Here is a 13567-nt window from a genome sequence, read left to right on the forward strand (position 1 = left end):
AACAAACCAAAAAGCTTTAACTCTTGCCAACCATTTCTGAAAGAGCATCAGGCCAAAAATCCAATTGAGTAGAGCTGAATGCAGTCTCAAGGTTCACTTAGAAAGAAAAGCCAAGGCAACCGAGCAACAAAGAGCAAAGCAATCTGATTGTTAAAAGGTGACGGTTGGCATCAGCAGCATTGGCCGGGGAGCAGGGGCTTATTAACTTGCACTAAAGCTACGCTGAGTAGCTTATTTCAGTTTGTGCCAGCTGGCTGACCGAAATGGTGTTTTGACATTTTTGAATGGGCTGGTTGGGGTTGTTAATGGACAATCTGCCCTGCACTATGATACTTTTATTGAGAGTAATGCATTGTTGCAACCCTTCCAGTTAACAGTAGAAAAATTAATCATTTTTAATCATAAGAAGCAATAATAATAGATCTCTGAGTAACTAAGTGAAAAGGATTAACTCTGCCTTAAATGCAATTTAGACCACATTAGCTGATTCTTTGCAGAGCCTTTTAACAGGAGGCACGTTCAAAGATTGACTTGATACCCAGGCTTCAACAAACAGAGAAGGGGCACTAAGAAAGCTTGATGCGAACTCAATGGGAATGGTAGTGACACTTAGAGTTCATGCTTTGAATATCAAGTTGATCATTGTGCCAGTCGATTTTTCCACACAGAGCCAAAGCACTGAGACTTTGTTCATCAGGTAACACATTTATGAATTTTGCATTAATTACATTTTACAAACAAAGGTTTCAAGGTGACATAAAAGCTGCAGATTTGATTTCCCATTACAGTACATATTAATCTTTTCCACCCAGATCCTGTGCACACTACATATGCATGTACGAACATATTTATTCACGTGCACAGATGACACACAAAGTTAGACACTGGAGCCAAAACCATACAGAACAACTACTATAGAATGACACAACAAAAGCAGGCAACACAATAACAACATAATAAATCTAATAGCATGTAGGTAGTACGCAATACAAGCGATATATAACTAATCTGAAAGGACAAATATTCAATACCAGGGACAAATTAAACAATCACATTGTGTCTTTTGCACGTCCTCTTCTTGGTCTGTAATCCACGTCTGGTGAGAAGAGTTCATTGCTCGGTCAGTTCCCTGAAGTCAAGCATTTTCCGTTTAAGTATGGTCTCAGCCTCCAGCAGCATGTTTGTGGCAGAACCCCCTGACGTTGTGTTTATGCCCCTGCAGGCCTTTTTAAAGCCGCAAGACCTGCTTAGTTTCCATGCCAGCAACTCAGCCATCCAAGAAAAACACAGGGATCCCAGTAGATGACTTAATCTTCAGTCTGGTCTGGATCTGTGTCTTCGCGTGTTTGTCATAAGTGGCCTTATTTAGCACACTGCCTGTGGGGACACTGTACAAGAGAGGACCGAATGTCTTGACGTCACAAAAATGCTGTAAAAGCACAGGGAAATCTGACTTAAATGGATTTTAAGCCTTATTTTCTCATGGACACCTCAGGCATTAACATCAGTGTCAGGGGTGCGGGTGCTGGTGGGTGAAGACAGCGCTCTGCAGGTCAGTTGTATAATAGTGGACGAGGTCTGAAATCAACTCCTAGACGTCGCCCTCTCCACCATCCCCCTCTGAAGATTGCGACAAGGGCAGAGGTAGCCTTTCAGGTGCATGCGGACTTTGCTGTGCAGCGAGGCATAGATGAAGGGGTTGTAGCATGCAGAGCTCATAGCCACTAAATGACAGCAGACTTGTAAGACATTTATGTAGCGCTTCCCTATGATGTGGAAGTCTGGGTCCAGGTCGAGCAACAGGTTCAGCACCTACACAGTGACATGAAAAAACTCGTGTTATAGTCCTCGCTGTATTTGATTGCATCATATCAGTAATACCTATGTGCAAATACAGTCAACGTACAGCTACTTTGTGTAGTCTGACTAAATATGTAATTGAATGTAGATGGAATGATAATACTAAATACATATTGCGGGCAACATGCGAGTTTAGATAATTTCCTCTTGCTCATTTCACACCTTTTACTAATCACAGTAAATGTGATATTCACAGCTCCTGTAGCCCACTCGATGTCATGACGCAATCACTTGTGAAATGAGATGCTGCCGCCATTTTTTATTTGCATATAAGCAGTGTTCATGAAGCGCTCTTAAAAAACAGGGTCCCAGGTCTGTGCAGTCCTGCCACAATGTAAACTCTGCCCTCTTCTTCCATTAATATGATGATGAAATAATAATCTGTTAGGCTCTTGCATGGCTCATTGTGGACATAATGTTGGTTTCATGGGCACAATGTACCTGATGATGAGGTTCTGTGGTTAATGATGTATAAGATTTAATCATCTCCTGGACAGTTAAAGCTTCACTCTGTTTTATCACTTCACTGCTGTCGAGTTTATGATTTGCTAACAGACGCCTACAGAGGAATGTAAACTTGTTCTCCCTCCCAAGCCTATCTCCCAAATCAAGATCTTCCTTAAATTCCATGGAAATGTTAGGCTGTATAAGGAGTAAGGGAGAAGGATAGATGAGCTAAGAACAGCTTGCTCGTTAGGCTTTAGTTTAGGATCTAACAGCATGGATTTAAGACTCACCTGCAGGGGCAGCCAGCACAGGGCAAAAGCCAGCACTGACGCCACCAGCAGAGAAAAGGTCTTCTTCCTCCTTTGGCTCCAGCGTTGCTGGCTGTTGGATGGCTCTCCGGGTACTGAATAGCTTTTTAGGCTGACAGTAATGGCACAGTAGGATACACTAACAGACAGCAGCGGGATCATGTAGGAGGCTATGAGGATGAAGCAGGAGTAGAGCAGCCGCAGATTGCCACTCTGAGGCCAGAATTCCTCGCAAACTACCAGGTCTATGCCACTGGGTCGCAGATCCAGGTAGCGCGTGTAGAGAGAAGGAGGTGCAGCCAGGGCCAGAGATAAAAGCCAGACACCGAGAGTCACTGCACCACAACCCCACACCGAGATCCTCCTCCGTACTGGGTGAGCTGGGTCAGAAAGGAAAAACAGGGCATAGATAAAAGCACCAAAGCAGTACATTATTCAACACATTGAAGCCACAATGTTCAGCTTTTTTTATACTACAATAGCATTTTTAAAATAATTCTGAAGGTTTTTATGTATAGAAAAATGATCCAGGGGAAAATTGCTGAAGTGTTGATATCAGCCCATCTGAGGAGGAGTAAGCATGCACTGCTTTCTACCAAAATTGATCATGGCGTTAGTTCAGGCAGGACACGATGTCAAGCTCAGCTCACATCCCACCTACATCAGATGATTTCAAACAGCCAATCAACTGATGGAGCAGCTGATAGATGACCTTTCTATGTAACCAACTGGCAAATCTCATTCAGGGTGCCCTATTTAACCTGCTCTGGCCTGCCTACTTTTGCTGCTTCCTCTGCAAGCCGCTTTGCAACCCACCTCCACCCCAGCTCCTCCTTTTCATGCTGTGTCTGACTTATCAGTGTCATCTCTGTATGTCATTGATGCTGCTCTGTTCTGTTCCTGGGTGTCTTTGCTGCTGCTCTCCCTGCCTTAGGCTTTCCATGTAGGCGCATGGAAGGGCAGACAGGTGTGCTCTCTCTGCCTTAAGGCTTTCCATATGGGCACATATAAGAGGCTTTCTGCATAGGCTCCAGGAAAGGCAGAGGCCCCAGAACAGAGCCATACTGCGAAATATAATGCTGCAAATGGATATAATGTTTTATTTGACTAAAGTTGTCCTGACTGAAGTGTCTTTTTTGAGAACCAACACCATATGGTCCCAACCTTAAAAACAGAGAGGGCATGATCAACAGTAAATCAATCAGTACTACAGGAACCAATTAAACCTCACATGTGACATTCTGTTGCAGTGACATGGATAATCAATATATGTCACCTGCAGGTGCTCTGTAGGGAACTGACTTAATCAAGTTGTCACTGACATTGTCTTTCAGTAAATCCCACAAACAATGGGTTTAAACAAATACTTCTCATGAGTGTAAAAATAACGTCGTGTCCCTTACCTACAACAATGTAGCGATCTACAGCAATGGCAGTGAGTGAAAGCACTGATGCAAACACAGTGGCACATTGCAGCAAGGGGACCAAGTGGCACAGGGGTCTCCCGAAAGCCCAGCCATGACTGTCGAAGGCGTAGGACACAGTCAGTGGAACACAACTCAAGCACATCAGCAGGTCTCCAGCCGCTAAGTTACCGATGAAAAAGTTGGTGGCATTGTGGAGTTTCTTGTCAGACAAGATGCAAGCCAACAGGAAGGAGTTTCCAACACCAGCCACAACCACTACAAGGCAGTAGAGAGGCAGGAAGAGAGGTTTGAAACGCTGAAGGAGCTCCATGCCTATAAACATGTCCAGTGGATCACTGTGGTTTAGACCTTGGTCTTTGCTTTCTTCTAGTCTCTCCCGTGCTGTGTCATGGCTGATGTTACCAATCACGCTGAAATCCCCGTCCATGAAGATATCCATGTCTCTGGAGGCCAACCCTAAAAACAGAGAGGGCATAATCAACATTAAATCAATACATACTACAGGAACTAATTAAACCTCACATGTGTCATTTTGTTACAGTGACATGGATCAATATATGTCACCTGCACATGCTCTGTAGGGAACTGACTTAATCATGGTGTCACTGACATTGTCTTTCAGTAATGTCAGTGACACAGATTTATAGCGGTTCACAGCTGGCTAAATGTCATACTGTATATTTCTTATATTTCAATTGATTTCTCAATAATGCCACACATACAGGAGATATTTACTTCTCATATTGAGGACAAAGGTAGAGTTATATATTTTTTCATGGGGGAATATTGGGAATATAGAGTGTGGTTATTTGTTTATTTATTTCAATGTGAATTTTAATACTGTGAACGACACAAATACAACTCCTTTTGCCTCTACTGCAATTTAAACCACAAGTGACTGGATGGCTTGACACTACAAGAGTTGAGTAACTGGCCCTTTAAAGGCTTCTCTGAAGAGCTGGGCACCCACGTGAAAGTGAGATTGCGGCAAACAATTTAACAACAAACAAATGAATGGCAAGAGTCGTATTAGTGTGTCTGTCTTCCACAGAAATCTTCCATAATTTGGGGTCTTTGGGGGACGTAAACAGAAAAACTCAAAAATATGATTATGGAGTTCCGGAGTTGGAAGGAGTTTTATTCAAAGCGGATTTATGGGCGTCTCTCCACGATGGACATCGGATATAATGACACCCTGGTGCGTGGCTCACTGCACTTAATGAATATGCCAGCAAGATGTGAACTTGATCCAAAACCTATAATCAGACTACTCTCACAGTGATCGACCTGATCTTACAAGAGCTCCTGTATGTTATCTCTACAGTCGAATGTATTTTTAGTTTTTAACCACTTATGCATATGGGCATGAGACATCTTGAGTGTGAAGGAGGGATGTTTGATTAGCTTAGAGTCAAATGTCATTATCTTTATGCTTTCATCGTTATGTAGTCTTATTTCAAGATGTATCTCCTCTGTAGAAGTTTTCTGATACAGCTCTGACAAGAGATGAATAATACCTACAGGCAGGTTTATGTATATGGTCTATATGAGGGAAAGCTGCAAGTGAATGACTTCTCATGAGAAATGTTTTGAAGTTTTACTGACTTTTCTAGAGAGCCATCAAAGATGATAGACATGTTTTTTTGCACCCCAGTGCCTTGTGTGATGTAGGCTATCATGCACTGGACCATCATGCTCCCTGGTGCCTTTTCTGACAAATAGCTGTTCCATTTCTGGCCTCTGCGGGACTATCAGAGCGTCCTGTAAGGCAGGAGTCCACAAATATCACGAGGGAGGGAAATGGCCGTGAACTCCTTTGGTCATTTACAGTAACATTTCAAAACCCCATTATTTCAACAAAGACAATGTCTGATTATTTTGTAAGAATTTAATGCAATTTAACAACTGCAACTCCCATGCGACAATGAAAGCTCTCCAACTAAGTCTCATAGACAGGGCTCTAACACCTATTTCACATTTAGGGACACAATTTTCAGTTCACACCTTCTGCAACTCCACCAGGAAAAACTTTTAGAAGCCTAATTATTTTGGAGGATTTTGCAACAAAAATCTGAAAGCGGGTTCTCAAAGTGTTGTTTATTGCGTGCCATTTTAGGGAGTCAGCATAGGGCTGCACAGAAAAAGTGCACACACTGTAACTTTAAAAAAAAAGAAAAAAAAAAAGAATTATGACATGGCATTTTAATGACTTTATGAAATACCGTAGCCTACTTGTCGTTTTGGGGGTTTTTCTTTGACATTCTAACACTTAACAAAAACTATAAAAAATTGTCAGTGATTTAGCTTACATAACACTCATTACGCACATTTAATACATTTGAAAGAAAGGTAACTAGAGCCAGGATAGTGTTTGACAAAAAGTGTACCTGCCCACAGAACTGCAGTACACTGTAATACTAAAACCAGCAGTAATTATAATGGCAATCTGTTCAGTTTATTTCTGCTTGTTATCACATTTGCTAATGATTATTTCCAAAGGCAGTGTGCAGTTGTTAAATTACATTGTGCTCAAATTGTAATAGATACCTATCTTATGAGATGGACAGAAAACAACAGGGACACGTTTAAAATTTTGGGAAATGCAGACGACAGAAATCCTGTGAGGTATGAGAAAACCCAGTGTGTTTGGGTAGCAGGTGGAACAGTGCCCAGCTTAAACAGGGGGCTTGTTGGATCTGTTACAGAGCAAGATTGTCTTTTTTATCCACCACCCGCAAACCACATTCTCATGCAGTTGGATTGAACCATTCTGTGGCCTTTAAGCTTTGGCAGTTCATATTGAAAACACTGAACTGCCTCTATCGTATGAATAAATCCCTGCCGGCACTTCAAAAGATTCTCTGATGTCTTTTGAATCTCTTGGTTAATGTCAGTCTCTCTTTCTTTTGAAAAGAAGGTGGCCAAATAGATTTGCTCACCCTAAAGCATTTTGGAATTATATTTTTTCACTTGAAAGTAAAAGCATCTCAAGGTAGAGCAAGCTGTATAGATAAAAAAGTGACTCTGCTATTCAGAAGCGAGCTGCTGAATGCAGTGCTGTTTTGCAGCCAACTTTCTTTTGTCAAACAACCAACCTCCGGGTCAACCCACTCAAAATTCTAAATCTGCAGGAAACCAATGGTTTCCTGCAGATTTAGATTTGTGTGTCTGTAAAGATATATGATGTGCCGAATTGGCCTACGGCATTGAGGTCATGTCATATTTCTTAACTTCAGCAGTGTATTTAGCATACTCTGGTGGTAATGTGAATATTGTGAGGGGGGTTTCTATGGATGTTTTGTTTTTTCCCCTCCTCATTTTCACTTTAACTGCTCTCCTTACTGTTGTCGACTACTACCAACTTTTCCATTTCCTTTGTGATATTTGGGTAGTATGACTTAGAATATCACTCAGTTTTAGACTTTGGGGAAATAGTTATGAGTCAATGGAACAGCTTTTTGACAAACTAAAAATAGAAAATGCCAAATGCTCAACTTATGATCTTTCATGCCTTCATTAGGGAGGCCTGACAAGGGTGTCAAAAGGCCGGTAAGTTTCTAGAAATTTTCAAAGGAAGGTCAAAAATGATAAAAGCCATACCTTGAAATAGCAACCCCCTGCATGCACAGTGGATTCTCCCATCACATGTGCAGCCCACACTACTTCTGCAATGTCTGAGGTAAAGGACTGCATGCTTTCGGGCAAGTTTTGATTATATTACTGCAGTGGGTATTTAAAAAATATATTTCTATGATATTTCAGTTAACCAGCAGATGGTAGCCTAAAGCAAAGTATGCAGGTTATAACTTGTTAACACCTTCTGCTGGTTTTGTGAGCTAACTATTACCATATCAGTAATCAGCTTGATTGAGCATGCTAATTGTGGCGTGGTAATTAGCAACAATCTATTTCCATTCTTTTTTTTATTGTAAAACAATTCTTTTATAAATAAAGTGTGCACACAGCCCAACCCGGTTGCCAGAAACAAAGCACAGGTTACATTTGCACATTATTATGTTGCGGATACGTTGAAACTTTTATGTGGTTAACGTGTGGGTAGGTTTAGGCACAAAAAGCCCTTAGTCATGGTTAGATAAAGATCATGTTTTGGCTTAATATACCTGGCTTTGGGGGCACAGTCCAAGCAGGAAAAGCAGAGATGTCTTGGTAAAAAACAGTCACTTTTCATGGCACTGTCCCCGCCAGATTGCTACAGAACACCCATGTTGGGAGTCTAAAAAGCTGAGGGAAAACACAGCAATGACTCACTACAACAGAACCGATTTTATTGCTTGAACAGTGGTCAGATCTTGGCAGCCATCCCGCCCAGATGACAAAGCCAGCTTGCATTTCCTCACTTTGGAAATTTTGGCGTTGTACATATGAAATGCGCAAATGGAATGTAGGTTTGCAGAAATGTATCAAAGCCAACATTTTCTTCTGGTGAAAGGACTGCACAGCCCACATTGTTGGCTCAAACTTTGAACTCTCCCAATAATTCACTTGCTAGCTAGCTAACTCGCCACATTGCACATTATGCATTGTATTTTCTTTGACATTTAATGGTCTTCTCTGGCAAATTATTGGATTATGTCGATGGTAAAAGCTTTGTTTCTATCTGCATTTTACATGGTAAAAACAGCTTGAACAAACAATCCCTATACATCTGTTACGTCCAGTTTCAATCTGGAATATTCACAGAATTGTGCAACCCTAAGCCTGACACAGACTGTGCTTCACTTATCTACCTATTGTTGTCTGACAAAAGCCACATACCCTGTTCCATAGCTGAGTGAGTGCAGAATCTTCCAGGGGGTCAGTCATGCCTGGCAGGGCATGGCTTTTAAACAACAACAAAAACCCAGTCAGCCTGCCTCTGTGTTCTGAGTAGCCAGAGGTGCATAACATGGTTTGTTTTGCCTCAATACCATTCAGAAGCAGCAGCTCAAATATTTATATACTATATTTATAAGTCATAAATGTCCCCACTTATTCAGAAAAGCGACTGGATCCACTTAAATTGTTTTCTTGTTTGTTTTGAAAGTAGTTGCGCTTTCCCCATCCAAACTCTATTAATGGAGGTGAAACATCTTATAGCTGATTGCAATGCAGTGCGATGCTGTGGTGTAGAGCAGTGTTAGTACTGTTGCCTCACAGCGAGACGGTTTTGAGTTTTAATCCCATGAGTAAATCTGTTATTTCCCACTAATTCAAGTTTTCATGTTCTCCTTATGTTAGCGTGGGTGTTCTCTAGGTTCTCCGGCTTCCTCCCACAGTTCAAAGACATGCAGGTTAATTGGTGACTTTAAATTGCCCATAGGTGTGAATTTCAGGGTGAATGTTTGTCTATATTGCCCTTTTTACACAGAGATCACGCTATAGGGCCGCTAAGAAGTACCCTCTTTATGCTGCCTTTGCATTTCTTACACAGAGCCAGTCAACGGCACCATCATGCTGCTCCAGTGTGTGATTTCAGACAGCATGCCAGCATTGCTGAAACACAAGAGACGTGATAGGCGTGACATGTTACACAACCGCATTGGCCTCTAATGTGACATATAACAGATGCGACGACAGCACTTTATTGTCCCTGTTATACGGTGCCTGATCTTGTGCTCTGCTTAGATGGTTAGGAGCTCCTGGAACTCATCCGGTCATCCAATTTGCGGACATTTTCAGCTGCTGTTATTCTTCGAGTTAGCTGCTAACTGCTACTTTTAAAATCTCCTTTGATGGGTCGCACACATAACACGTTGTCAAAACATCACACCCGTCCTGCCCGTGATTCCATCCTGCCGCCTATCCAGTTTATAGCCTACAGACCTCGTTTCTGCGCTGTTACTCTGTCCCCCCATTCCGCAAATGTACCGTTTATACAGAACGACAAGATGGCATAATGGCATGAAATTCCTTCTTTGAATATGCATTTCAAAAGAGGCTTATTTGTCAGCCCTGTGATAATCTGGCAACTTGTCCAAGGTGTACCCTGCCTTTTGCCCAAGGTAAGCAGGGATAAGCTCCAGCAGGACAGCTTAGATTTCCCGCCATCACTGGATGAATAAATGATTCAGATAGTTCATAAAATATGTAGCTAATGGATCCACTTTAGTGACTCAATATGTGTAGCACATCAGTGCAAACAGTGTGAGGGACATGTAAGAAAATGTCCGATGTCCAATTGGAAAAACCTGTTATTATTTTATTAAGCATTACTTGCTCAGCAGCACCCTCCACTCGAGAGGTCTCAGTGGCAGACTGTATTGTGTCTTTGATTTCTTATTAGTTACGCGCGCGTCCATGATCAACAGCAGGAATATGTTTCCTGATCCCATCTGGTCTCACGCCGTCTACATTATCTGACAGCTTGGAAGAAACTCAGCCTTGCCTAGTAACGCTGTTGCCATGGCCTTTGTGGAAACCATCCAGCCCTTGCAGCTAATTTGTGAAGCGTGTTTAGAATTGAGAGCCCTTAAAATGCAAAACAGGTAGAACGACTCTTGATGACTCTCTCTCTTCCTATTTTGTCTGCTCTCTTCTCCTATCTGGATATCTGTCTTTACGCACGCTCTTTTTTTGCTCCGTGTGACTCCACTGACATTTCCTAACCCAGGCACTTTGTATTAATTTTGCATTTCCATCACTCTGAGATTGCTGAGGCGTTCAAAGAGAACTGGGGGCACAGGCTGGACAAATATGAAACACAAATGAAGTCAGAGTTCATCATATGCAATTCTGATGAGATGACTTAATTGTGTGCCACATCTTGAAGTGGGAATGAAGACAGCCTGCTCCTTCTGACATTGCATTATTGCCACAGAAATGTATAATGGTTTTACTGAAGAAACTTAAGTGTTTGTCAAGAAGGAAAGAAAAAAGTTTGTGCCTGTTTTAACTTTGAATGAGTATTCTGCAGTACAATCTCCACTAGAGATGATTTGCGTGAATTGCAGTCTGCAGTCAGAACACATTACTGCATTCTTTGAGGTGTTTTAAGGTCAGTACACTGAAAATTTTTCACACTGCAGCCAGAGTCTTTCTCAATCTGCAGGGCTAATGATCAACTGCTCGCTAAATGTTATTATCTTCTCCTGACCCTTTCATTAAGGGAGGTCAAAGCCGCTCTTATAGCATCGGCTCTGCCAAGGAACAGCCCATCACAATTACACACATATACAGGCTGCACATTTGAACAAGTGCAGTGAGCAGGAAAATCAACACGAGTAAGTTGTATTAGGTTGAATGACAGTTAGCAGAATCAGCTCTCAGAGTATTTCATGCCGGTGACAAACTTTTTTTGTGGTTGTTGATGCTGCAGTGTGGAAGTGTGCATCCATGTGTTACCTGACAGATAAGAAATTAATACTTCACTGATTGCCAGACTTGTTTTTGTTGCTTTATTTATGCACAAAGCTTTAGTAGTTTTATCATTTTCCTGACGTCTGTGTGTTTGTTTGTCTTCAGGGTGCTTTTCCAACACCACAGCTTATAAATGCAGTGCAGATCTGCACTCAGTTCTGGCACCGAAACCCTCCCTTCTGGTCTTCATTTGGACCGACAGGATGCACACATGCTACAGAGTATCAGGAAAATTGACAATTTTGCTATTGAAATTACACTCCTTGTCAACATACAAAAACACATGCATTAAAAAAAAATCTAGATAACTTGTAATTGTTCTTAAGACAGGGCTTTTCTTTTGAAAATGATATTGACAAACATGCAACAGCTGGTCATTTTTTTGTGTTTTGAAATACCACACACACAAGAGGAATGCATGTGCAGAAGGAGTGCCTCATATTCTGCTGTATGTCACGTATGATGTAGAATATTTTGGAGAGTGGGTGTAAGTATTTGTGGGTGTGCTGCCCAAATCAATATCTGGGCGATACTGCACTGTGTATGTTCATGTTGTACCTGTGCACATCTGTATTTTGCATAGTGCACCGTCACAAATAATTATTATTAACAAATCCTTTATGTTATAAAATGTACAATTATATTTTCTATCTGAACATGTTTTGTCTTCACTGATTTCAAAATAGAATAAGACCATATATTGCTAATATATGTATGTGCATATATGAACAAATCACACACGAGAAGCACTAAACTACCCACACACACACACAAAGGAAAATCCATGTAAGAACAAGATTGATTTTCGGGTGGCATTGAACAGATGCAGCTGCAGTTTGGTCAAAGATTTTGGCGTTCTGGTTATGCTGTTTATTTGAATACTCAGACATCAAAGTAGAGCTCGCCAGACCTCCTTTAAAGTCTGCAAATGCTGCTATTGGCATTCCCAGTAATTTGGCCCAGTTTTATGGCAGTGTTTGTAATTGTGATTAAGTTAATTTGCCATTTAGGTCTCTTTCCATCAGACGTTACATTATTTTGTGCAGCTGCTGCATGCTGTTTAAACAAGATGATACTACTTGAAATTGTAAGTGAAATCAAATAAAACTTTTAATTAGACAATTATGCAAATTGCAGCACACATTAAAGTGCACCTCTTAATTAAAAGCAATAAAAACAAATACATCATGCAAACATTTGTGGGGAAATGTCACTATTTGTGTGTGTGTGAAAGAGTAAATAGAGATTGAGAATCTTACCTGTGCAGATGTTTCAAATTGGAGATACTGAGAGTGTTCCTGTGTGGTGTCACCACAGTTCAGCAAATGAGCTTATTTTCCTCTTTTTTTCTTTGTCGCCTTTTTTTTGTTTTCTTCACTCCTTTTCTTTGAGTTACATATCTTACACGTCTGGTCAGAAATGCTTTCCTGCAGGTTATACAGAAGCCAACAGTGATATGAGGAGTCAGGCGAGGAGACGGTGTTGTCTCACTCAGCACTGAGTGAGAGTGACAGAGGGAGGGAGAAGGAAAAGGGACCCACATAACCTCTCTCCCTGAAATCCTCATAAACTGTGCCCCCTCCCACCTATCCTTCTTTACTTTGCCTTCATCCACACATTCATAGTTCACACCTATACACACGCACACACACACAAAAACATAGATTTGCATTCATTCCATACAACATGCTGCGAAGACCTGTGCAGCAACCTGTTATTAACCCTCAGGGGAGAGGCAACCTGTTCTTTAGTGCTTTATTTCCTATATGACAGCCTTGATTGCTGCCTATTCTTCCACAGTTGAAGAAGAATGAGGGAGAAATGAGTAACAGTGTGTGTATTTCCTGTGTTGGCTTCAGAGAAAAAATGTCCAGTTATTACACCCAAAAAAGAGCACATTGCAGTTGCATACACAAATAAGTCAAGAAGACATCAGCTCAGTCACACCTGCCGTCTCTGCAGTATTTACCAATTGATGACAAAAATAGATTAAGTTATCTACACGTTGTTTGTCACATCAGTCCTAATACAGAAGAAGTCTTTCAACACCCACTGCTTGTACTGACACTCCCCTACCTATTTATCTTTGTACTGCACTTTGTAGCATAATGGCCTCTCAAAGGAACCCCTGCTGACATATCGACAGCAGCTATGATGAAAGTGGCATCA

At 41.4% G+C, this 13567-nt stretch overlaps 1 protein-coding gene across 2 annotated transcripts; it reads right to left on the reverse strand.

Annotated features, from left to right (window-relative positions):
• Positions 1-685: 685 nt before the first annotated feature.
• On the reverse strand, positions 686-13058 carry LOC117259420 (prolactin-releasing peptide receptor). Of its 2 annotated transcripts, XM_078167094.1 has the most exons (5): positions 12658-13058; positions 4391-4498; positions 4019-4297; positions 2598-2995; positions 686-1812 (listed from the first exon to the last, which is right to left on the reverse strand). In XM_078167094.1, exons 2-5 carry the CDS (start codon positions 4479-4481, stop codon positions 1585-1587), a joined length of 996 nt encoding a protein of 331 aa, XP_078023220.1. In that variant the 5' UTR covers positions 4482-4498; positions 12658-13058; the 3' UTR covers positions 686-1584. The 2 variants fall into 2 exon arrangements, with proteins under 2 accessions (XP_078023220.1, XP_033486631.1); XM_033630740.2 differs by having other exon boundaries at positions 4019-4498.
• Positions 13059-13567: the final 509 nt, after the last annotated feature.

Source organism: Epinephelus lanceolatus, chromosome 4 (genome assembly GCF_041903045.1).
Source record: "Epinephelus lanceolatus isolate andai-2023 chromosome 4, ASM4190304v1, whole genome shotgun sequence".
Lineage (NCBI taxonomy): Eukaryota > Metazoa > Chordata > Actinopteri > Perciformes > Serranidae > Epinephelus > Epinephelus lanceolatus.